The sequence below is a fragment of the Empidonax traillii genome, unplaced genomic scaffold (genome assembly GCF_003031625.1).
Source record: "Empidonax traillii isolate 1590-97213 ecotype Southwest subspecies unplaced genomic scaffold, ASM303162v1 scaffold513:size879593, whole genome shotgun sequence".
Lineage (NCBI taxonomy): Eukaryota > Metazoa > Chordata > Aves > Passeriformes > Tyrannidae > Empidonax > Empidonax traillii.
Window position 1 is genome coordinate 325334 of NW_020955706.1, and position 25530 is coordinate 350863.

A 25530-nucleotide genomic window follows, 5' to 3' on the forward strand; every position below is an offset into this window, starting at 1 on the left:
GTACTGCTGTTGAGGTGAGAGGGCTTGGAGTTACTGGAGAGTTGCATGAAAGCAGTGAACAGCATAGAAGAGTTGGAAAACAGGAGCCCTTCCCCAGCATCCTGGGGCACAATAATACTTGTCGGAACTATGGCTTTCTGTACTTCCTAATTGCGTGGGGGGTTGAGGACACTCAGAAGGTTCAAAAAACATGATATAGTATGGAATTGGGATAATCTAAATTTCTTTATTTAGCTTTCATGTCCAGTCATGTGATGCTTTCTGAAAGATAAGCAAATCCAGCACGGTTAAAAACTTTGGGAAATAAAAATCTCAAGACTAATTCACCAGCAACTGTATCATTTTACTTAGCATTACTCTAACTTTGTGAATAGAAATGAGCTAATGGAAGGCTGAATTCCTATCTGATGTCTCTATAACCTTTCTCTTACAGTATTATTGAACAATTTTTGTGGATCCTACTCTACCCCATCTCAGCATCTCCATTTCCCTCTTTTAAATATATGTGCCATGAGGTCTTGCAAAACCACTTGGGTTTTATGATTACTTAAATGAAGTCATGCATAATATTGCAATAGACAAAATATTCCTAAAATGATATAGAGCAATAATAGCAGGAAAAAACTCGCTTCAGATTAAGCATGCCTTTTAGAAGTTTTGTAAGAAGATATGGTTTTTAATGTTCACATCAATGTGTCTTACAAATCATGCATTTTCTGTACTGAAAAAATCCACAATGATTAACTGCAGTGAATTCCTTTGAAGAGTAAATAAAACAATGCTATTCGTTTGCCCAATTTTTATTCTTTTATAAATCATAATTTAAACTCCACAACACTTTTCAATTCATTGAGCAGATTCCAAACAGTGCAGTTGCCTGGCAGCTAGTATGGTGTTTTACTAAAGCACCAAAGTAACAGCAGGGACAAGTGATGCTCGTTGATTGGAGACACAATATTTCTAGAAGAATTACTCTAAAGTATACAGAAATTTCAGCTGGAAAAAGGCATAATGCTGACAATGTCTTAACAGATTTTAAACGCCTTTGGAGGGAAGATTTCACAAATTTAAGTAGTGTTCAAAGAGCAAAACAAAAATGTAAACTTAGCGGAGACTTGAAACTTTGTGTTACATGATCTTTCCAAATGACAGTTAAAATTATGCTGAATGAAGCATTAGTAATGCTGACAAGGCTGTGCCATTGGTTATTATGCATATCTGCTACATGAAGACTTACCCTTGGAAAACTAGTGAGGATTTCTCTTCTTTTAGGGAAATAAACATGCATGAAGTAGAGTTTAAAAAGTTTAATGAACTGATAAAGCAAAATCAAACACTGTGTCAACTTTTATACTAAATTGAAATATTAAATATAAAGCAAGTATAAATGTGTAAGAAAAGTGTGAAACACACTTGCATATTTATAAAAAAGTACCAGAAGCCAACCTGTTTGTCTTGCAAGAAATTATATTTAGAAGGCTAAAATCATTTATATATATATCAAATAAATCTATGAATATAACAATAGATAGGAACAGTATATAAATATGCCATCTTTAAATATTTACATATATATGGAAACTAGTCAAAAGTGGTGCTATAAGAAGGAAACGTCTGTTATAAAAGTGAGATTCCAAATTTTGCGTACATCCATCTGCATTACACTACTAATTTTCCACTTGCATCTTCCATAAACTAATTAACAACTTTAAAATTATCATTGCATAGACTTAGTTGAAAAATATTACCTAATTCTGCGTTCTACCTCACAGTAAAAACTATCAGGATAACGATACAAAAATAGTAAAGAACAGTAGCCAGCTGTACTGCCCTTCAGAGTTTAGTCCCTGACTTCTTGCTCTTAGGAACAAGAAAGACATTGCCATCTCTAGTTTGCTGCAGTGAATATTCACTAGGAGAGTAAGGCTTTCCATCCTCATCACGCAGCATGCTGAAGACCTCGAGGTATAAGGTGGTTAGTTGCTTTTTTATTTGACGGAGGCTCCTGTCATGCTCTCCTTTCTCCTTAAGCAATTTCTCTTTCTCATCTTTCAAGTGAGTCAAGTCTTGTGTCAGTTCCACTATATTTTCCAGTTTTCTTTTACGGCAATTTTGAGCAGCCACTTTGTTCTTGCCTCTCCTCCGTATATCTCGAATAAGTGTGAGCTGGGCTTCATTGAACTGCTCCTTAGACATCATTTCATTGAAGTCCTCAACAGGGAGATTGATAATTTTTTCAACAGGAAAAGGGATCTGCAGAGCTTTTGCTCTTTGCTCATCTCTAGTGAGGTGAGCTTCAAGGCGGCTTGAAGGTTTATCTTTTGTGAAAGGAGCTTTGGGGTGGCCGGGAGCAGCAGGGGGTTCTTTCTTTGGTGTGTTTATACATGGCAAACTTGGTGTTTGAGTGTTTGGCCCCATGGATGAAAACACCTGATCCTGGAATTGCATAGAGTGCACACTAGCATTGCTCTGCAGCACACTTCCAGGAGCACTATCCGTGTCTTCCATTTCAGAATCACTACAACCCAAAGTCTTATCTCCATAGGCAGATGATTCCACAGAGTGTTCAGGTGATGCTATACTAGAACTTGCATTCAGTGAAATACCAGAGTCGGAGTCATTACATTCTGGTCCGGTCCCTGAGAGGTTGCCATTAAAAGCTTTACACAGTGAGAAGTCAGAAAGATCAATAGGTTCACTCAGAACCTCCGCAAGGGATTGACTGATAGTGTTTGTCGTTGCTGCGTCACCGTTTGCCTTTGTATCGATAAAAGTGGTATAGAAATCCTCACAGAAATCAGAGTTTGAAGGGGACGTGTCATTTAAAGAGTTCACACTCAGCTGGCTGGTGTCTTCTGGTGGCAAAATGCCAGAAAAGGGGCCCTCAATACTATCCAAGAAATCTGGACCACAGTTAACATCCTTTTTCATCATGGGTAATGAGCTGCAGTAATTATAGCTGTTGTGCATCTCTGCTGGCTTGGCTTCAGGGCTGGTGATTGTGCTCACCTCAGCCAGGTTATCATTTTCAATGTTAAGACACTAGATGGGAAATGCAAGGGAGAAGTTTAGAAACACATCTCCAATTGATAAACCCCTTTTCTATAACCCCCAAACATTAAATATTTTAGCAATCAGCACGCACATAAAAGGGGTATTACAACACTGCTGTAATCTAGATGACTACAGCACACTTGTACTATGGAGAGGCAATCTAGGAACATGACAGATATCAAAACGAGTACAAAGCAACTTGTTCTGGACAAAGCTATTTCAATAAAGAGTGTCTCAAACTCAGAGCAAGATGCTGAAGAGACCCATTCCAATGCTTTAGGGAAGCTGCATGGAGCCCTGCAGTTCTGGTAATTGCTAGTGCAGATCCTGGAGCTGCCAGGTCTGAACTTCTCACAAGCACCACAGCTAGGAATGGCACCAGTACAGTAAATGTGAAATTCCTGAATGAGATTTAATGAGTATTACTAGCAAGCAATTACTTTTAGGACTCTTAATTTCATGTTATGTTTCCTCAAAACCAAGATTCTTTTAGTACTTACTGAATAAAGCAGCTGTTCAGCTCAGAGAAATGTAATTCTTGGTGAACTAAGAGTACTAACATGAAACCTGGCAAACATTAACTTGCCCCACATACTTTTAGTTAAGCTGGCTAACACCAGTGTGAGCATCATACTGCTGCACTGATGGGCCTTCACTGGCTACAAGATCAACGTTCTTTCCAGTGGGGTAGAAATTTCTTAACTGAAGCTGAAAGAAGCAGGCCTGCTGTACCCAGGGAATTAGGCAATTACCAAAATGATTCTGTTTCTCTTAAGAGAAAGGACCCACTCACTGATTATTTAACCAGAGGTTGTTCACGGCTTAAGCTAAGGTTTTCAGTGTGAGACCTCTGTTTTTCCACTTCTCTAAACTGAATTTGTAAAAGACAATGCCGCCCTCAATTTAATTATCTCACTTTTTTCCCCTGAAAATTATTCAGTTACTATTCAGAATTACTGCAAGGTTCTTTGGTTTTGGTTTTTTAATGTATTTTCACCATTACTGCTCCCTCTTCATAGTCAGAAGAAGCCTTTGTCACTTATGTGGGGCCTTTAGGCCTACCACAGTAATAAGGTTAGGAAACTAGAAAAAAATTTGAAAAATATAAAAAGATGAAGGGAAAAGGTGGAGTGGCAAAAAACCCCCAAAATTCCTGCAAATTTTCACTTTATTTTTTTGAAATATGATTTGGATTTACAGGCATTCCACCTAGCAATCATCTCTTATATTAACAGCATAAAGTAGAGCAGCATAACGCTGGAGCATGATGACATTCTACAGTAATGTATTTGAGAATAAATTTATTCTATTTTATAGTCAAATCTAAGGAAAATATAAATAAAAATATAAGCATGGGATTAAAAAACCCCTAAATATCCTCTGTATTAGCAAAGTGACTTTTCGTTCCTTAGGAATATCCTGTTTTGTACATTACGTAAGTGGTTCCTACTAAACATATATAAGCAGCATTTTTATGAACATACCTGACTCTTCTATGTACGTAAATACAAATTCTATTACCAGCTTTAAAAACTTTTCCTTAGATAAAAACTGAATGCAAAAGTAACCATAAATGATTCACACAGACACTGCAAAAAAATATTTACAAGGCTTGTGAAAACAATTCCTGTTCTAGATCCGTAATTCAGAAGTGTCAATTTTTAAGCAGCTGAAATTTTAATGATGTAATATTGCTGCAATAAGTTGCATATAGAGGCAAAGGACGACTTGCTAAAAATGAGGAAGTTCTGTTTGAGAAGTTAGAGTGTGTTTTACTAAGGCCTATCCATAAACAACTCATTTCCTTCTTTCTACAGTTTTTCAAGATATTATTTTTGAAAAAGTTAAAACTTATATTGAGTTATAGGCACCCTACAGTGTAGAATCCAACACAACAGTCATAGTCACCATCTGTTCAGATGCTATTGTACTGCCTTCTCCAAAACACCACAGTCCTCCAAACTACCATGCTTTGTTTTTCAAGTGCTTATCACACTAACCTGTAACTCTGGAAGGGACAATAATTCTTCCCAAACTTGCTCTATGTTCTGCATATTCTCTGCATCAGTGGGTGGAACTAGATCAGGTGATTCAGGTGGCTGAGTCTGATCAGAGGAAACGAAGGCTGTGTTGCTATCAATCTGAGCAGGAACCGATGACTGAAATGCAGCTGAAGAAACCTGAAATTAAATAAAATAAAATTAAATATAATTAAAAAGCCAAACAAAACAACAATAACAAAAAATGCCACCACATAAAAACCCCACTCAAAAAAATAGATTTGCATTTCCAAAGCAAAAAAAAATCTAGTTTTTAGAGTTTTACCATTTCTGCAAACAAACAGACAGGTATTTCTTAAGAAAAGCATTTTTTGTAAACAACAGGATAATATCAAAATATCCCCATGAAAGGTGTTTTCATATTAAGGAAAGAAATGGAGGGAGGGCGAGCATCATGAAACTGGCTGGTGAAGGGCCTTACACATCATATAGTCTGGGTCAACAGATAGAAATAAATCACCTCGAAGGCATAATCCAGAGAGCTGTGCCAAGCTCACTGCCAGAAACAGGGCAGCCCACGACCATGGTGTGCAGTACCTGGCGTGGCTTCACGAGCTGGCCTGACAGACTGAGCCCTGGCTGCAGGACTTAGAAGTGGGAGGAACACGGGGGTACCAACCACTCCACTCCCTCCAAACACAGCCCTAGTTCAAGCCTACCGCACTGCTTTATTCCAGCTGGAGCCAGCTTGAGGAGAAACTCCAGTCAGACCACAAATTACTATCATGCTGAAGACAAATCTCACTCAGAAAAGACATGAGACTGACCCCATGGAAGACCACCCATGAAACTGCTATATTGATCATTTTTACCTCATTCTCATCTATAAACAGGAATGCTTCTGCCAAGAGCTGCATGCAGTCATCAAAGGACAAGGCCTCTGCTTCTGGTTTTGAAGGCTCTGTGGTCTAAATAGGAAAGTCGTGAAAAAAAAGGTCATTGCATCTTTGAATAACTGAAGAATCTTCCATTACAGTAACACATGCAAATTAATTTTAGGCAGCCACTAGCATTATGCCTTCCTGTGAATGGAAAAAGGGTTAAACACGCTCACAAACACATATTGGAATTTACCTGTGAAAAAACAACTGGTGGCTCAGTATTTTCTGACTGAATGCACTGAGCTGGCTGCACAGGAACAAATTCACCTGTCTCTTCATCTAACTCCAGCTGAGCCAGCAAGGCTTTCTCCCGCTCTTTTTGCAGCTGTTCTTGTCTTTCCTTTTCAAGTTTCTTCTGTTTTTCAAGCTCATACTCCTTCTGTCGTTGACTAAAATCAAAAACTTCACGTCTTGCCCCAAGGTCTATATCTTGCCTCCAAAGGATGTCAATCAAGTTCATGTCCTGTAACAGAAATGCTTTTTTTAAGCAAGTGTCCTCCCCAGCAGAACTGGCTTGGAACACTAGCAAAGCTTCTAATCTCTGTGTCAAATGGGTAGACTCATGTAACTGAGTCCTATTCTCTTAAGCCTACAAAATTACTGAAATAAAATATGGCCCTGTATGACCTTTCTGAAGTGTGTGAACTGATGGTTTGGTTTCTGTGGCCCACACACAGGCCCATGGAAACCAAGAATTTATCACAATTGGTAAGGTATTACAGGAACTAGCCAGAGAATAAATATATTATTCTTTTTTAACTTACAGAAAACATGAAGCTATAGAATGAATTGTGTCACATTAAGGAAGTCATTTTAGAGGAAAGAAGAGAAATTGAAATGTTTGACCATGTAAATTTTTTTTCACGTGATCTTGTAAAACTGCAAAAGCTGACTAAAAACACGATGACAGCTTTCTGAAGTAACTAGAATGGCCATAGTGCAAAATTTATTTCAAAATATTTATGTTCCATCCTGGTATTAATCTTAAAGATCAGCAGAACAGAGCTTCAGAGTTAGAGGATAATGTGGTTTCAAAGACACCAAGTGATAAAACATCACTGTAGCACTAAACACAGTTATTAAGACTATTATCAAAAAATTGTAATTTAAAGCTTAGATGTTCTAAATGTGGTTGGTTTGGTGTAGCTGAATATAAACAGTGCTCAAAGGGTTTCAAATACAGTTAATCAGTTGGCCTCTGTTTCATTACAGAGTCCATCGTTATCAGACAGCTAACAATGACCTAAATTTCTTGGAAATCAGCTACCCCTTGCACCTGTAGTGTTTCAGAAGACAAATTAAACCCTGCTATTTAGGGAAAAGCAATAGGTTAATATTTGCTTTGGCTACAATTACTTTTAATTTATTGCATCAGGGGGTTTTTGGAGGCTGGGGGATAATCAGGCATTGGAATGGGCTGCCCAGGGAGGTGGTGGATTATCTGTCCCTGGAGGTTTTTAAGAAGAAACTGGGTGTGGCACTTAGTGCCATAGTCTAGTAACTTTGGTGATAGCGGATCAAGGGTTGGACTTGATGATCTCAGAGGTCCTTTCCAACCCATCTGATTCTACGATTCTAAGGGGGTTAGTGGACTGTTTTGGTTTTTTACTGTTCAAATATTCAACAGTCTGAAGGGCTGAAGTCTAGACTATTTTCTTTATAACACTCAAAACTTATCAATATGTGTGTCTGTTGATACAGAATTTTAATGCTTGGTAGCCAGATTTCTCAGACGGTAAGTGCCTGGTGCCTGGAAGTTTGGATTTTATGTCCTGTTTCATTATGCTGAAAATTACCCTTTGGGGCAGCATGTAAAAATAATGTTCAGTGTTGGGCATCCACACTACAAATAATACATCACACAGTGCATTTCATTTAAACAGAACCTTTCTGATTCACTTAGCAGCTCTACACCCAAGATACAATTTTTTTTGCCACCATATCAAATTAAAACATTTACTTATCTCTAAAGGTTATTTTCAAATAGAGAAGCAAAATAACCTGAATGCCAACTCATGCTGCCATTCAAAACAATCACTTATGCACAACAGTTATGGCAAAAAGCTTTAGGACAAGTCCACATTTGAACAAATCAATTCAGTGTTCTCATTTCTTTTTTAAAAATTCTGTAACATTAGCACTCATATTTACATAGGGCAGGAATGACTTATACTAATAACTAAAAAAATTACTTTTTACTAAAATTGGGTAGTTACATAAAATATATGTGTGTAGCACAATGCAGGCATTCCCAAATCTAAAAAAAACACAACAATTAAATACTTTACTGGGAGAGACCAAACTCAGCTTTAATGGCCAGCAATGAAGAAGCTGAAATAATTACAGTGGCTGCCCAAGACAATGTTTGGTCTTTCCAGATTGGCAGGGTAAAATGAACTAATTAAGTTCTGCAGTAATTTGAGATATTGCAATATGGTATAGCTTCATTAAGGGCCAGTAGTTTACCAGCTGCTCACTGTCTCCTGCAGCAGCAGATCCAAAACTGTTTCCTAGTCTCTGAGCATTTGCAATATGTTCTGGATAAAACTGCAGGATCTGGATTTTAGGGCTCACTTCTGAATTATTCATTTACAAAGCAACATTAAAAATGTGAATCCAAAGATGTGTGTGTATAACGCACAAAGCTGTGAATTAAGAGAGCTGTTTTTCTCCTTGAGTTGTAACAGACTGCAGCACAAAAATATCAGAACTGGTGCTCAATTTCACTTTAAATCATGTAAAACAAAAGTGAACAGGAAAAAAGAGCTCCAGAAGGCAAAACACATTTTCCTCAAGAAGAAAATTCATGTAGCCTTGGTGCAAAAACTTACGGCACAGCTATTACTTCTTTCAGCCATTCTACTGGCAATATTCATTATCAAAGTTAAGTAGCTTTTGGTGCTGCCTCAGCTGTGAGATGAGATCTCTCCAAAGACACCAGCTGACCAAAGAAATTGCTGTGGCTGTACAGCTCTGTCTCTGTGTGTGCGCAGCAGTCAGTTCAGCAAGCAGGATTCTTTTTTGAATGAATATGTTTTCATGCTTATTAGGATTGTCAGGATCTTGAGCTGTTGTTTGACAACTGTGACAGCACTAATTGGCTCCTGACACTATTTTTCAAGGGACCATATTTAGGGCAATGTCTTATCTCTGGCAAAAGGCTGAGCTTTGCCAAACAGCGATGTGCTCTACTCTGGAGAGCGATGCTTGTAGGGAGCATCATTTTTTATTCTATTTAGTTGTTGTATTTGCGGCACTAAAAACCAAAAGCATGGCTTGTTTCATTGTTTGTTGTTTTGAGGTTTTTATTATCACCATGTAAATGGAAGCCCTCCTATTTTCAGTTTGAAAAGTTCTATATAAATATAGCAATATTAGCCTTAACTTTGAATAACAACTCAAGTAATTACATCTTAGCCTTAAATAGGCTACATGGAGGAAGTGTTCTTCAGGTCAGTATGCTGATATGTAGTATCAAACAGCAGACTGATTTCAATATTAACCTGCCATTTAACACTTACCTATAATTTCAGCCAATGATTTTAGTAATACTGCCCTTTTCAAGAAAAAAATATTCTGGCCATAACTCCAAAGCCTCAGGTCAACGTTAATGGAGTCAATACTGACCAGTGATTCATTAAGGAGTGAGTCACAACCACCAGCACAAGGTAATGGCAAGTAACTCTTAAAAAAACCTTTAGTCTAAAGCAAACATTTTGCAATTTTGTTCCTTCAGTCTCCCCACAACCTTCCTCTTTAAATTATTTCTCTGCATTGTTGAACACCATCACACACATACACACAGGTACCCACACAGGCAGGCACTCTATTTTAAGTTTATCGCTGAAGCATTTTTCCCCTTCTACTGGGAAAGCATCCCAAAAGTAACTGTGTATTTTATGTCTGCAGCATTTAAACTAAAGCTATTAAAGGGTGTTTTTCTTCTTGCCTGTGCAAGAGCTACCTGCTGATTTTTAGTTGCCTCAACATGATGTGGTGTTTTCAGAAAGACTCATTTGAAGGGACAAGTGAGCACAGATTGGCATCTAAACTCAAACACGTGCACAGAGAGTCCTGTGAAAGACTCATCTGACCCAGGGCTTGTTGCTGCCCTTCAGAGCCATGCTAACCACTTCCCTTAATATCACACATTTACTGCAAAGGCACCAGCCTCATGTGACAGACTCCACAAGCGCCCACTTGTTCTTTCCTCCGTTGTGCAACTCCTTGAATTGCATCAGAGGAAACGATGGCTTTGGCAGAGCCAAGAGTCCGCAGGAGGAGCCAGGCCTCTCCTGGAGAACGAAGGGCCCGCGCCCAGGAGGGACTGCAGCCACAATGCTTCCCCCTGGCCTCTAGAGCTGAACACCAACACCAACACTGAGGGGAAATACATCACGGTATTCAACATGGGTATTACTGCTGTCCAACATTTTTAACTTCTGGGAATATAATATGGGTTTAATATTTTCCCCAAGCAGACAAAGATTGATTTAATTTTGGTTATATTTTCTTCATAACTTTGTCAACAGAAAAAGAACTTTTCAACAGATGACATGCTTTGCTTTCCCATGATCCATGTAAGCAGGAGGTGCCCTGTACTGGTGGTTCGATTTTTCTGTTCATTTAGTGACTTCCAATCACATTGATAGCTTACTTTGGACATATAATGGCACTTTTAATAAGATAAACATAAATGTTAAACAATTCACATTAAGCCACCATCTGGCCCCCAATGGAAATTTTCATGTTTTGGATTTACATATCAGCATTTGCCATCTGGGCAGAGTCTGTTATACATTTTATGAGAAAGTCTCTGACTACACTGTAAAGTTTGACAATTAACTCTTATTGCTCCTAAGCAAACATTTGCAGAAGGGTAAACAAAAGAATGCGGTCTTGTTTTCACGTTACTTCCATAGACTGACTTTTGAATTAAACAAAATGTTGATCTTTTGTTTTATTCCTGTCTGGTTTATCTGACTGGCTTTTGTGATGTTTGGAATATAAGCCATTTACAGGTAGCATTGGTAGAATGGAACCAATGCAGCAGCTCAAGTGTCAGCAGAGAAACAATCTGCTATCTCAGACAGCACCTTCAACCCGTTATCAGCTACCCCCTTGATAAAGAGCACATTGTGGGGTTTGTGCATTCACTTTTTAAAGTTGTTCCTTTTGCAACATAAATTGGGATAACACTAGCAGTCTCTCACCAGACAAGGATTTATTTTCTTCTCCCATGATCCATTAGCATCTAACCCCAAGGAGACAGATGATTTCACATGCCAGCATGAGTCAGTGAAAGAGGAACAGAAACAATGGCTATTGCATCCAGCAAGGAGCTCAGACCAGCATCCCATGAGGAGCAGGAAGGCACTCCCATACCTTACTCACAGAAACAGACATGGCAAAGTATCCCTCAACTCTTGTTTTCCAGAAAGCAAAAGCAATGAACAAGCAGCACCTTACATTTTTGCTTTATTTAGAAAAAAAGGTGTAGGAAGTGAGGATCAAGGACCTGAGATACTTGAAGGCAAGAATGAAAAGGAGGCCATATCGTAATAAAGCAAGTGCAAGAGGAGGTGGAAGCATCTCACCATTTAAGAAAAGCACAATGGAAGCAACAGCTGAATGTCTTCCCTTAATTATTCTCTGGAGGAACCAATTTTGTTCAAATAGTTTTAAAGAATTATTTACAAATCATTAATGTTTTCAGATGATCTCTGGCACCACCATAACTAGTGGCTGGTTTTCTTAATCTTTTTCAAGGTAAGTTACTTAATTACAGTTTATAATTACAGAAAAAAATCCTGGACACATAAGTCTCATGCTTGAGAGAAAGCATAAAAAGCAGGCAAAGTTAGCCCAACATCAAAACTTTTTAAAAACAATTGAGAAGAATAGAGAACAGGGAATGGCAGAAGTTATTTACACTGCAGGGCAGAGGGTTACCATAGGAAATTTAGATGCCTGAATCTAGGGTTTGGAAGCATGACAGAACAGACAGCTGTCAAACAAAGCCACGTGACAGCAACCTGAGATTTGTGAATACACAAGGTCAAATCCTCGACTGTCCTGAAGAGCTGTCTGCTGTCCCACATTCTTCACCAAGACCTTCCAGGCAATCAGGGAGGAAACAGGGTGCTTTTGAGTTTAACAGGGTGTCTTTTTTCTGTCTTTCATATCTGTGCCACTTACTACTGGTGTGACTGGACTGACACTAAACCAGTATGTTTTGACACTACACCAGCCTGCTTCTGCTCCTTGATGCCCATTTGCCCTTCCTGGCCCTAAAGTCTTTGGATGCCTGCATCAGGAAACACTTTTTAAGCCCTGGTAGGCTAACTTACCTAAGAAAGGAGTCTTAGAATTGAAAAGCCCTAGCTTTAAAGAACTGATGTTGCAAGAGAATTTCCACTCCATGTCTACATAAATAAGACTGTTAAAATATGCTGTCCATGCTGACCATGTGTCTTGGGACATTCTGCTGCCTCAAGAGAGACAGATCAGATAAGATCAGTTCCGGAAATGTTAAGTGTGTGTAAGCAAATTTCTATTTTCTCCTAACATACATCTCATATTTCAGATTGCACCTCCCACTGTATTCCAGCATGCCCTCCTAATAAATGCCAAATTGTCAGGATCTACTCTTATAAATTAGATTAGTTGAAAAATTCCTTGGCCGGATTGTCCAGCATTCTTAAAGTTTCGCTACAAGCCTTGTCCGGTCATTACTCTGACAAAGATGGGGAGAGGCTCTGCCTGGCCGGAAGTACAATTCTGGATACTAGGCACCCACTCTCCCAACCCTCACAACCAGAAATATCTCCTCTGAGAGGGGGATGATTTATCTCTTTCACCTGAAGTAGCACCTTCCAGGAATGGTATCAACAAAGGCTATGTCTGTAAGATACGTAAAACTCTCAACATGATGGTTTTCTTATATACAGCCTATGGCAAGCAAACTCTCCAAACTGCCAGGGAAAACATACACTTTGTATATTTCTCCAATAACAGTGAAAAGAGAAGTTTCTTTAAGCCTGAAGAACATAAAATGAGCAGGAGTGTAACTGCAATAAAAAATAGCTGTTGTAGGCTGTTTATGGTCATTAATGTACTAACTTTATTTCAATTCCAAAAGCTGCAAAATCCTAATGCTAACAGTAAAGCAAGACCATAGCAGGTAGCGAAAAACACCTTCATCAGAAAGACAGCAAAGAAAAGAAAAAGGCAGGACATAGAGCAGCTTACTTTTTCACCTTGGCGAGTTTTCTCTTTTTCTGCAAAATCAATCAATCGCCACTTCCCTACTACTTCTTAAAACACGGAATGTGTGCAAGAGCCTCACAGCACTCCCTTCCAGCCTGGGGCATAGCAGCAGGAGAGACATTCTCCTCTCTGGCTCATTAATCTCTGGAGTTAGGAATACATATATATATCCTTTTCCCACCACATCTGGTCTGCCTTGAGGTGACCATTTATGGTACAACAGATCAGGGGATTCTTGCTCAGTGCTGCAGATCTTTTCACAGAAGAGAGAACAAGAAACACTCTCAGACACTCCAGAAGTAGCTGTGCTTTCTAAATTGTTTAATCAATACATACTGTAGATGGTAGCTTTAAAATAATAATACAGTTTAATATAAAGGGGCTGAATGGGCCCAGGACTCATTGTGCCTCAACATATTTAAAACAAACAAACAAAAAACCCCACTGTCTCATCTGCATGGCTTACAGAAAGCAGAATCTTTATTCTGACACTGGTACTTATTTTCTTTGCCCAAGATTTAATTTTTCCAAAGTTATCCTCTAGTATTGAGGACTAGGTCTATCATGCATTGTATCAGCTGCAAGTTCTCCTATTTCTCCTTTAGCTGAAAGGAAAAGACAGGGTAAAGTCTAATATGGTGACCTGCTGACAATTAATTTTTCTTAAATATATTGAACTATGCCCATATTTTCAAGTGCTACCCTGACTGCTAAGCACAAAACAAAAATGGCCAAGGGTGTCATCTCACTTCATCAAACTTAGTCCTAAATCTCTTGACATCCTGTAGTGCTTTCTGGAACACCAGTATCTAAAGCAATGAATCGTACATGTTTTCAGAACTTTGCTGTGTCACTTAGATGGGTCTGTTCTTCCCTTTTCAGTCTTAATTATATTGTGTAAATCAAATTTTCACTTTTCCACAGTATATTTGGGTTGTAGTGTTGTGGTCCCTTCTACTCAAAGTCTGATTTCCCTGTTCCAGCTTAACAGAGCTATTTACTCTTTACCCTTGCATCAGCAGCACTACAAAATTACTAAGTCAATAAGTGCACAAGGTTAATATATATTCAAGTTACAATCTATTACACAAGTTGCATAATGAAATTAGGAGGCTGGCAAAAACACAGGATTGTTTTCTATGAGAGAGTTAGTCTGTCTGTTTGTTTTTACATGCTTGATATATCAACAAAATACTGCTGTGTTGCCTCAGCAAGTAAAGTGGGTGATTCTGTTGCGGCTGACTTTCTAGCTGTTGTCTAATCTCCATGTGCTGCACCACATAACTCCATTTTGAAAGGTATTCAAATAGCAGCCATCTCAGATAGACCATCTTTTCCTGAAATGAAGCTGACTTCTTAATGGCTTTATCTGTTTTTGATTTTTTTCCTCCCAAGTTAAAACTGCATCATAGTACAATGGGCATTTATTGTATTTCATCATTTATGCAATTAAAAAAACCCATATGTAAACAAGTAGTGTAAGTAAAATACTGATCTTTTAACTGTAGGAATACAAAAGCCTTTGTGCCCCAATTTATTTTCTATATTGAATCTACAGTACTTGGAAAACAGTTACCTGTTAAATAAGTATCTTCAAGCTATCCTGTAGCAGTCAGCCAGGCATGTCCTCTGTGTGGATATTGCCACAGATTACTCATTAGTTTATTCACAAGCGGACTTGTTTATAATAATGGCTCAGTCATCTGGGAAACATGATCCAGTCAAATTACAGCACATTTGTATGTCCAATGAAACAAATCAGGAAGCAAGAAAAGATGAACATGGGAAAAGAGGAAAGAACGTAACAAAACTGCAAATAACATCTATTAGGTTGTGTTAACCTTGGGTTATAACCTATTATAGCCACTATTTTGATTTCACACTTTTTAGAAAAGCATGTTTCAAACCAAACACAAAACCCGGGTATTTAAGGGTAAAAATATTCTCCAGGATTATTTGGAATCTTTCTTGTACCACACATTTTCACCACACTGGGATATTACTGTAAAGCCCCCATTTCTAGCTGTCGTTTTGCTGATGGCTGGACAAGTTACAGGGACAGGCACCAGGTGGATCATCACAGCCTGGACGTGGAAACTGTTGTGTTCTAGTACCACAAGAAGCACGTCTCCACAAGTTCCACCTCACTGATCTCACAAGCAACTTCCTTTGGTTTTGTTGTTTATGGACAAACTACAGGAGTAAGCAACTAGCGTGTCTGGGTGGTTTAGAAAGCAGTGAGGTTCACCACATGTCCTGCCAGCACACATCCAGAGCTCCCCTTCAGAAGCACAGACCTGGTAAGGCCTCATCAAGGAAATTCCACACAAATCAGCCTAGAGCACCATCTTAAAACTAAAACTTTAAGAACACAGTTATACTGCAGGGAATAGTGTTTGCTCCAGATGTGGGCAGATCTGTGATGTGCCCACATCTGGCAGAGTATGTAGATACTCAGTTCCCACTGCAGTCTGTGGGGCATAGGTATTAAAACACTTTGAGTCAGTCTTGCAATTAATGTGCTCTTTTCACATACATAATTCATATAGATAATGCTGGGAATTCAGTGTCAGTGCATAGTTCTGACTAAATAAGCAGGGTCAATTTTTTTTTTTTTTAGTGTTCAACTTCTAATATAATTAGGAAAATTATTTAGTTTCTAAAAGGGGAAAAAAAACCCCTGACCCAGAAATAAGGCCAAAATTACATTGCTGTTCAACTGCTCACCACCAGGCAGTACAGGATCATAACAGACTACAGAAAGGGAGACCCAGGGGCACATTTTCACTGTGGTGACAGTATCTTTCCAAACGAGTAATCCATGGTTAAATGGTTCATTTGACAATGTGAACAGCCTTCATTAGTGACATACTACAAAAAAGCTTCAGTCAATAATAATACCATTCAACTGTGCACTGATGACCAAAAACACTCTCCGTAAGATGACATGAAACATCACAGAAATCGTTATTTAATTTGCATGAAAGGACTTTGTATAGCTTTTCCCCTTCCTCTAGCCACACCAAGATGTATGTGAGTTGTCTTTCCATAGAACGAGGCAAGGGTAGATTTTACTCATTTTCTTTGGCACTTGTAATTCACACATTTCTCAGCAGAAAGCAACCCTCTAAAAGTCATCACCCCCCACAAAGGTTTCAAGAAGCTCTTCCATGTGGAGGTCCTGCAAGGTTAAACAACTAAATCAGAAAGTTCAAGAAGGGCCAGCATGTCAGGCATCCACATGTAAGTTATCATTTCTGTACACAGTGACAGCTTTTACTTAAGAAAGGTAAACCCACTGAGGAACTACTGGGTACAAAACTAAAGCTTTATCTGTGTGACGCAATCCAGTCCTCATTTTTAAATTTATATATTCTGAAAGCAAAAGGATCTAATTCATCTTCCAAGGCATAAATCAGAGTAGGGAAATGGTTTTATACCTCTTACCAAAGTAATTGTCAATATCCTCAAAACAACAAACCTGCAAAACTCAACCATCAGTAATTACGTCCTTCCATCCAAATCAAAAGCCTCCACTGCCCACCACTTCCCTTGGGGCTTCTTCTATGCCTGTCCCCTTGGAGTATACAGGACACTCATAGCCCACACACCTGATTATCACAGGGATATCTCTTTCAGCCTTCTGATTAAGTGGGTAGATGGACCTAAGAAATCAAGGCAGAGGCCTGACATGTGTCCCCTGACGCACTTTACCAGCACCTATGACAGCCAAAACACAAATATTTGCCACAAATAATAAGCATGTCACTATACCTTTTTTATCCACAAGCAGTAAACATACTGCAGGCATGATAATATTAAATATGTGGGGAGGAGGGGCATCCAGTTTGCAAGTACATTACAGTACACTATATCTAGCAGACCATTTCTAAAATCAGCATTTATAGCTGATTTTTCTAGTAGAAGACATTACAGAATATTTTATTGTTTCCCAGACATAATTAGAATCAATTTGTTGAGCAAAAATGTTAAGATCACTTGTAAAATAAGAAAAATATAGAATGCAAAGAAAATGTTAGCTTTGGATTTTACAGTTTTCTGTTGACCAAAACACTTTTCCTCCTCATGCCTCAGTAAATACTTAGGAAAAAATGAGATTAGAGCAAATTATCAGTAAAAAAATTGCAAGATTCCAAAGTTTCTCTATAACACAGTTAATTCAGTCAAGGAAAGAAAGATCCTGTTGGGGTAAATCACTACCCAGAGACTCAGCTATGAACTGTTAATTGTTATTACTAGTTGCATTTTATAAGACCGTGTTCATCATCTCTGCCACATACACCCACAATTTATCAAAAACTCTCATCCCAAGCTTCATTTTGAATTTCACATAATTCAATGGCTCTGACCTTAGAATCAGTTTTTCAGAATAATTTAAATAATGAAACAGTTGAGTGCCTTAAGTGGCTTCCATTCTTCATTCTGCCAACAAAAAGAAACTTTGAGCGATGTCTAGACATGTACACACTGTTTATCAGCCGAGCAAGGATTCCCAAGAGTGGTCAGTGCAGACTAGATTCCTGAAGTGGCAGATGATAAAGGATCACAAATCAAGCCATAAAACATTCCATGGCACTACAAAATTTCACTGACTCACAACAACTCATACTAATTGAAGAACTGACCTGATAATATTCTATTTCAAATACTAAAACCAAACAGAAAGCACAGTATCAGAAGTCACTGTGCTGTAATTCTCTGTTACAACCTACAAGCTATGAGATACATAAATATGATGTGCATTTCCATAATCAAAGAATTCAATTTAAATAATTTGGAAGACCAGCTGTTAGAAGTCATAGTTTAGTTTCAAATATAAGTTCTGTTTTTCATATTATGCTATTTTACTAGCACCTTTTTTTTTTTTTTTTTTACAGACTTCCATTTTCATCCTTAGGTATCTTAAATCCTACTTGCTTCAAAAGTCTACTCAGATTTTTTCAATTTATTTTACAAATATCAGCAGGACAATCTTCCAGAAACTCCTTAGCTGACACAGATCTGCTCAAGACTCATCTACAGTAGAAAAAACAAAATCAAGTGTGAATAAAATTCAGTATTATGAAACAGAAAATAAGTCCATGCATCTCATGTCAAATAATTCACAGCAGATTGCATCAGGGTCTACAGTACATTTGTTTCAAGAAGACTTAATGACTGTATTATCTGCACTGGTGCAGATTTATCAGTGACTACTTCTGTCATAGTGGTGAAGACAAGCATTAGTATAATAAGCTGGGATGTTATACTCGTACTGACACGTCTTGTATGACCTCTGCCACTGCAGTCTCTCTGTTCTCCTTCCGGCCATGAAGCATCTGAAAAGCTCACCCATCTGAGCTGAGTTGCACCAACCTTCAGATCCACCCACTCATCCCTGCCACCCTCTCCTGCCCATTGTTCTGCTACCCAGATGATTGTGTCATCTGGTCACATAACTGCACGCAATCTAACTGGGAGTACCCCGATTTATAACAAAATTTAGTCTTCTTACCCAACAGCACATAACCCAAACAAACAGTTCCTAAGGGCAGAAAGAAGAAATGATCAAGTGTCTGAGCCCAGGTGCTCAGCTGCAGAGCAGACAGAAAAACTGGCCATCTTACATGGGAGCAGACCTGCACTGACCACATGCTGCCTGGGAATTCTGAATGGGAATCCTCCAACAGCCCAAGCAGCACAGGAATTGCTCCACTCCAATTACAGCAGTAAGTAGGAAGATACTAATTTTACCACAAGGGTTCAAACAAACAAGCCCCCCCAGGATCTTTCTATCATAGCTCTTTGCAACTAAACGGTGGTCATGACTTGACCAGGAAGCAAATCAAAGTCACAGCAACTTTTCACACAACTCAGCTGTTGAAAAGTCACTGCTTCAACATTTTGTAGGTATTAATTTCAAACACAGCAAATAGACACACCCTTAATCATAAAACAAACCTCCTCTTACAGGCACGCTATCAACCAAGCTCCTTCTGAGTCAATTTCCCAAGTATGCAAACTTTGTTTTGCAACCTGTCTCCAGGAGTGGAATTTTTGTTATAATTACAAGAGACGGCATGTAAAATCAATACAGCAAACAGCAATAAAACTTTGAAACTGCAAGAGAGGTGGGGACAAGGAGGGAAAAGTTGATATCTTTACATTTCTTAGCAAAGCAGAAGATACTTCCTTAATAGGTTTTAAAGAGATGGTTTCAGACTGGTCTTACATAACTTGTTGCTGCAACATCAATCTTAAAGGAACTTTCTTTTCCTTTCTCTTCTCTTTTTTAATAAAATTGCTCATAATAATACTGCAGAAGTGAGACTATAAGTCTTAAGATTGCAAGACACGTATAAAGTTGGGTGGTGTCAATTCCCTCAGTACTGTAATAGCATCAAAGGTATATTTCTTGAAATGGTTTAGTTAACCTGTCAATAGTCATTTATAATAACTTAAAAAATAACTTCGCTAAAAATAAACTCTATTTTATATTCCTTCTTCCCAGTATAAAAACTGTAACTGATCAGGCCAACATCAGAAATCTGAACTGACATAATGAAAAACTTCAAGTGGATCTGTAGTGTATAAATGTAAGTGTTCTCATATAAGTAGTATTTCTCAGCTATGTCCATACTACTGGAGCTTTGCCAATTAGTACTTGTGCTAAGGTTTAGTAACATACTACTGAGCAGCAGTTATGTTCTACTGGTAAAATAATGCTAACTTGAGTAACTAGCACTACTATTATCTCCTAATAGCTTTCTAAGATCTCTGTGAACAACATATCAATACACTTATTTTAGAGCGAATATTAACGTAGAAATTAAAAGGCAAATACAAAGCTCATGTATCGATACATAACATTCAAAAAATCAATGTGTCAGTTAAAGAAAGCAGAGCAAATACTTCACCAAGAATTCAAAATTGCAAAAGACAGATAACAGAAGATCCTTCATAGGATGACGACAAATGCACTTCTCCAAAGCAATAATTAAACACTTTTAAATTAAATATTAATTTGAGTAACCAAGCAATCTATAACAACATCAAGTAAAGATAAATGTATGGTGCCAAATTAATATTTAATTTAAATGGATGGTTCTGAGAGACTCTGCTTCTATTTGAAATGTTGGCATATACATGTCAAGGTAAAACTAAACTAATATTAAAAGAAGACAATCTGCTAGAGCATGTATTTTTTCATTTCCTTATTTTAAAAGCTGTAAAGAAAAATTAAGAAATACATATATAAAAATCACTGAAACAAAAAAATACCCAGAGACAGAGCTGTTCCTGCACTTGTTTCACAGAGCAGTAAATTACTCTTATAATTAGGAAAAACTTGAGTGCTATAAGAGCAATTAACTTCTTGCTGCTGCCAATTAATACGTGACTGTCACTAGCTTTATTTCTCCCGTACAGAAGGCAGTTACGGGCTAGGAAAGCTGAAAGTACACAATGCCTATCTTTACTTGAAATGTATTTGCCAGTATCTGTTTCAGATAAGCCTTCCATGGTTTTCAGCAGTTTTATCCACCACAGATAGCATTGCTGGCTTCAGTTCTTACCGTCTGGTTTAATTGTTTACCTTAATAAAACAAATATGCCATAAAAGTATTACAGTTGAGCAATCCTGAGCGGCATTTCAGTTCACTGTATATCAGTCACCCTTGGATAGCACAAATTCAAAGCCATGACTTCCAATTCCTCCTCCATGACTTTTCACTGGTCTATATTACAAGACTTGCATAGGTAGCAGATGAAGTGTTTTCAAAAGCAATTAAACTAGTTTATTGCTGGAAAAGGACTAATCTGACCGCTGTGTCATATTCTTTCCCCTTCATCTAAAGCTGTATTCTGTGGCACAAAGTCTAACTTTGATATAATATACTGTATCAGAAAACTGAACAGACTTCAAACTCTTTCAAGTTCTCTAGGACTGTGCTATATTAAAATAATAGGTTACTTAGAATTGGAATGAGATGGAGGCCAAGGCAAACTTTAACCAGGTAATTAACCTGGAGACTTTGCAGGACTTCTTGCTGGCTGCAACTCAAGCACTGCAACTCAAGCAGTAGGGGATTAATATTTAATTCATGCCCAACAGGTTACTGCCTGGACTTGTACTGCACTGGCCTCAGCCAAGACAATCACTGCAAATACACCACACAAAGTGGCCTAATTTTAGTGAATGGTTTAGTCATTTTAAAGTGTATTTTTATAATTGCATGGGGAAAAGAAAAAAAGAAAGTAGTGTTCTAGATACAAGAATCAATCTGATTCCTTCTTCCCAGTGAACCACACATCAAGCGTTACAGGCATGGGTACACTTGGCACCATTTACTGGCGTCTTCAGCTGAACTTTCTGTATTATCTCTTTCTCCCCTAAGCTCACCCTTTTTTGAACCTGCAATCAACTATTTTCACTCTCCTTAGAAAGTCTACTGCATTGCAAAAATTTTCAATGATAAATTACAACAGCTTCTGCTGTTTGGGTTTTTCTTGGTTCTATTAAAGGACAAAATATAACAAAATTTTATAGCTATATATGAAAAATTCAAGTAAAGAATAGTACAAATTGATTTTACTTAGAACAAATATTTCCTGTAGGTCTTTCCACTTGTAGCTTTCCTCAACATCACCTCACAAAGCCCAGCTAGTTCCACAAAGATATCCAAGAATTTTTTAACAAAGTATGTTCAAGATGCTATTGCTACATTCATTTCAGTCAGGATCACAGAAACAGCAATATCTATCAAACAAGTATTTTTCTGATTTGCAAATTTAAGAGGTAAAGAAAGTAAAAGAAACAAAAGGCTATTCAGGTGCAACAACAGATACAATAATCAGACACCTTTTCAATATTTTCCTTGTTTTTCAGGACTATACATAACCTGTTGCATTCTTATTCAGGATGAGTATGGTACTGTATCTATTTTTTCAACTAAAAAAGAAAAAGAAAAAAGTAAGAGACAAAGCCAAAATTTATTCTTGCCCATGAACGTTATTGGGAAGCGTTCAAAACTTTCCTAACCACCCACACTGTGCTATAAAAATGTCTCAAGTTCTTTAAAGCACAGAGAGCATCCAGCTGCCCTCTGCTTACACTGGATGTTCTTTTTTGTTTCAGTTTAGTCTCTTTCAAACATTTCCCAACAAACTTTCAAAGCCAAACTCTTCTCCAACTTCGAGTGCTAGCAACAAACTTCTACAAATCAGATTTTCTGAGACAATTAACTTGCACTTCCATCAATTTCCAATACAATTGTAAATTTTTAGCACATTTGAAAGAGACACTACAGAACAGCATTCATATGATGGATATTTACTACACTAACAATAACATCCAATTAGCTGTTTTCCTGAACGGATTGACATGATCAACTCCTACTACACTACATTCATTTCAACCAAACATACTACATTGCATTACATCTAACACTAGCTTAAAAAAAGATATTCTTTTGTGAGTTTTGAAGGAAATAAAGCTCTGCCAGTACAGCTTGATATCACAAGGTGAACACAGAACAACTGGGAGTGTCAAAAATAAATCACTTTTACTTAAGAAAGTGTTTGTGATACTCTCATCTACTTCCTCCAAACTTGTCCATCATTTTGATGGATAACAATATGCTCAGAAATGTGGATTTTTTTATATTGAAATTTATCCATATAGATACATAAATAGATACTTTTACAGATACCTTGATCAGATATTCCTATTCAACAAGGTTATTAAACCTCATTATCAAGACACAAAACAAAAAAACCAACCAACTCAAAAAGCAATGACTTGTTGCCAGTCCTGAGTGGTGTACTTCTTTGACTTGCCTGCAGAATCTACCTCATGTGGAAATTATAGGCTATGGGGAATAGAAGATAAATCTACTCACTTGACAATCTAATGCAACATGTCAAGAAAAAAAGTAGGTGCAGGTCCTCATCAAAGCCCTTTAGACTGAAGAGATCACAGTTAATTGAGCTGGACACTCTTCATGACAGTTCTCTAGGTAGAAAAACCCTAACAGATGCACTTAGGTGGACACTCAGTTATTGTCTGTTTTGCCAGTTGTTGCAGTCTTACTTCAGCCTAAGTGCAACCCATAATTTCATTTTTGTGTTGGAAAGGAAATTTTTTTTGCTCTCTTATTGTTGGGAGGCTTAAAACTTGGTAACTGAGGAACTTGCTGAGCTTTTTTTACAAGGTTACAAGCAACCATTTCAATAACTTCAAATTTACAGCTACTACATCCTGCCTTTGCATGTGTGATTTGAAACATCTTGACACTTGTTCCATTGCAATCTTTTTTCTTGGATGGTCTCAGGTCCATGTTGCTCACATGTAATAGGTAACATTCTATTTCACCTCTGCATACAGAGGCACATCCTATTTCCAGGCAGAGCTGTACAATAAGGGAATACCTTTTTCAAGAATATTGCAGGCAATAGCACTGCTAACTCCAACAGAAGTGTGTACCAGAAGATGGCAATTTTACATTCCAGTTAAGGAGTTAGATCAGTCCCAGTCCTTCACATTCTCCTTTACTGCTGTGACAATTGCTACCAGGCACATAGAAACTAGGAGCTTGTACTGTACTTGCACAAGGGCACACACCCTTCCCCATCTGCTGGCTTGCAAAATCTGAGGAGCTAAATGAAGACTGTGCTCCCCGTTGCTCATTTTGAGTGAACATTTTATGGGAAAGGATACATGAATTTTCCACTTAATAAATAAATTTAAAACTATTTCTCAAAGATGATGATTATTTCCTATCTAAAGAGCACAGTGCCTTTTGAGGCTAGGTCTGTAAGAGAAGAAGCCAGCAGCTGCTGAGCTCAGATAGGAAAACTGCAACAGACAGCTTGGTAGAAAGGGTTTGGCAAAGTGGGCAAATGAGTAACAAAAGTAAGGTTTGGGGAAGAGAAATCACAGGGGATGGAGGAAGAAAGTAGAAAAGCAGGTATGTGAAAATTGGTCTGTCAATGGTCTCTCAGGAATGAGAGCAAAAGTATCTCGATAATATAAGCAAAACCAAATTCATAGGGTATTTGTATAGCGCAGGCCAAGAAATTGATTTTTGTTACAGTATTTTCCAAGAAACCGAGAAGGAGGCAAAATGGAGGTCACAGCCGTGAAAAACAGCTAGAAAAACAGATGGGCCAAGCAGAGCCTAACACGGAAAAGCAACTGTATCCACTGAACAGAGAAAGGTATATCCAATACTGCTAAAGTGATATTACCTGTAGGAAGCACCAACTTACATATCCTGAACAATGTTAAAAGGAACTCCACTACATAGCATATATTGTACCAACATACACTGGAAGATCACCAGAAGACTGGAGTTTTAGTTTTAGAGTATTAAAAGAATTAAAACATATCGAGATGAAGTTTTAAGTATTACTTCTTTAAAGCTAACACTCTGTTGATAAGGTTTCCACTTAAAAGCCCAAGAAAAACATGATTACATAAAATTAAAATGGAGTTCAATTATGTTTTCAGTTATTCACCCCGCTCTTGTGCAACTAGTTTGCAACACAACGGTTCACAACTTCCCCGGGCTTCGAGAGAAGAGCTTTCTGAGCACGTAAGTACAAACCACGAACACCCCCGAGCCTCCAGGAGAAGTGCCCTGACAGAGCGCCCCGCCGTGCCCGAGCCCCTCGAGGGGCGCACCGGCCGCAGCCCCGCGCCGACCCCCGGACCGGGCTCCTCGGGCTGCCTATGCGGGGCTGACCCCAACCCGAAGCCGTCCCGGGGCGCTGCGTTGTTGTGCAACAGCCCCGGGCGAGCCCGGGCAGCAGCAGCGGGACCCCGCGGTAACTCACCCGAGTGCGGAGTGGGAGCGCCCGGGCCCGCGGGGGCAACGACACGCGGCTGCGCCCAGCCCGGGCAGCCCCTCCGGCGCCGCCCCAGCCGCTCCCTCGGGGGCGGCTCCAGCCCCTGTCGCCCACCCGACCCCTCCGCTCCTGCGGCTGCGACGGCCCCGCCTGACCCCGGCCCGGCCCGGCCCGGCCCGCGCGGCCCCGCCCCTACCGTGACTCAGCACGGCCGCGGGGGCGGGGCGGCCGCACGTGCTCCGCCGGGCGCGTGATGCGGCCCCGCCCCCGCCCGGCACCGGCGGGGCTGGGGCCGCTCTGCCCGCGGGGGGCGGTGGGATCGGGACACCTCCGGTACCTCCGGGCCGCGCTCACCTGTGCGGCGGGTGGCAGCTCGATCTCCATGGCGCGGGGCCGCGAAGCACGGGGAGGCCGGCACG

At 39.0% G+C, this 25530-nt stretch overlaps 1 protein-coding gene across 5 annotated transcripts; it reads right to left on the reverse strand.

Moving 5' to 3' along the window:
* Nucleotides 1-660: 660 nt before the first annotated feature.
* NFE2L2 (nuclear factor, erythroid 2 like 2) lies at nt 661-25530 on the reverse strand. Of its 5 annotated transcripts, none has more exons than XM_027896703.1 (5): nt 25466-25530; nt 6189-6458; nt 5927-6022; nt 5055-5234; nt 661-3042 (listed from the first exon to the last, which is right to left on the reverse strand). In XM_027896703.1, exons 1-5 carry the CDS (start codon nt 25493-25495, stop codon nt 1834-1836), a joined length of 1785 nt encoding a protein of 594 aa, XP_027752504.1. In that variant the 5' UTR covers nt 25496-25530; the 3' UTR covers nt 661-1833. The 5 variants fall into 5 exon arrangements, with proteins under 5 accessions (XP_027752504.1, XP_027752506.1, XP_027752508.1 ...); XM_027896705.1 differs by lacking the exon at nt 25466-25530 and adding an exon at nt 25100-25179; XM_027896707.1 differs by lacking the exon at nt 25466-25530 and adding an exon at nt 24529-24674.

Bases quoted from the DNA above. Each gene is read 5' to 3' on its own strand.
- NFE2L2 (XM_027896703.1), bottom strand. From the start codon at position 25,495: ATGGAGATCGAGCTGCCACCCGCCGCACAG. The intron at 6,459-25,465 runs GTGAGCGCGGCC...TTTCTGTTACAG, and splicing joins AGCTGCCACCCGCCGCACAG to GACATGAACTTGATTGACAT. The intron at 6,023-6,188 runs GTAAATTCCAAT...TTTCCTATTTAG, and splicing joins CACCAGTTGTTTTTTCACAG to ACCACAGAGCCTTCAAAACC.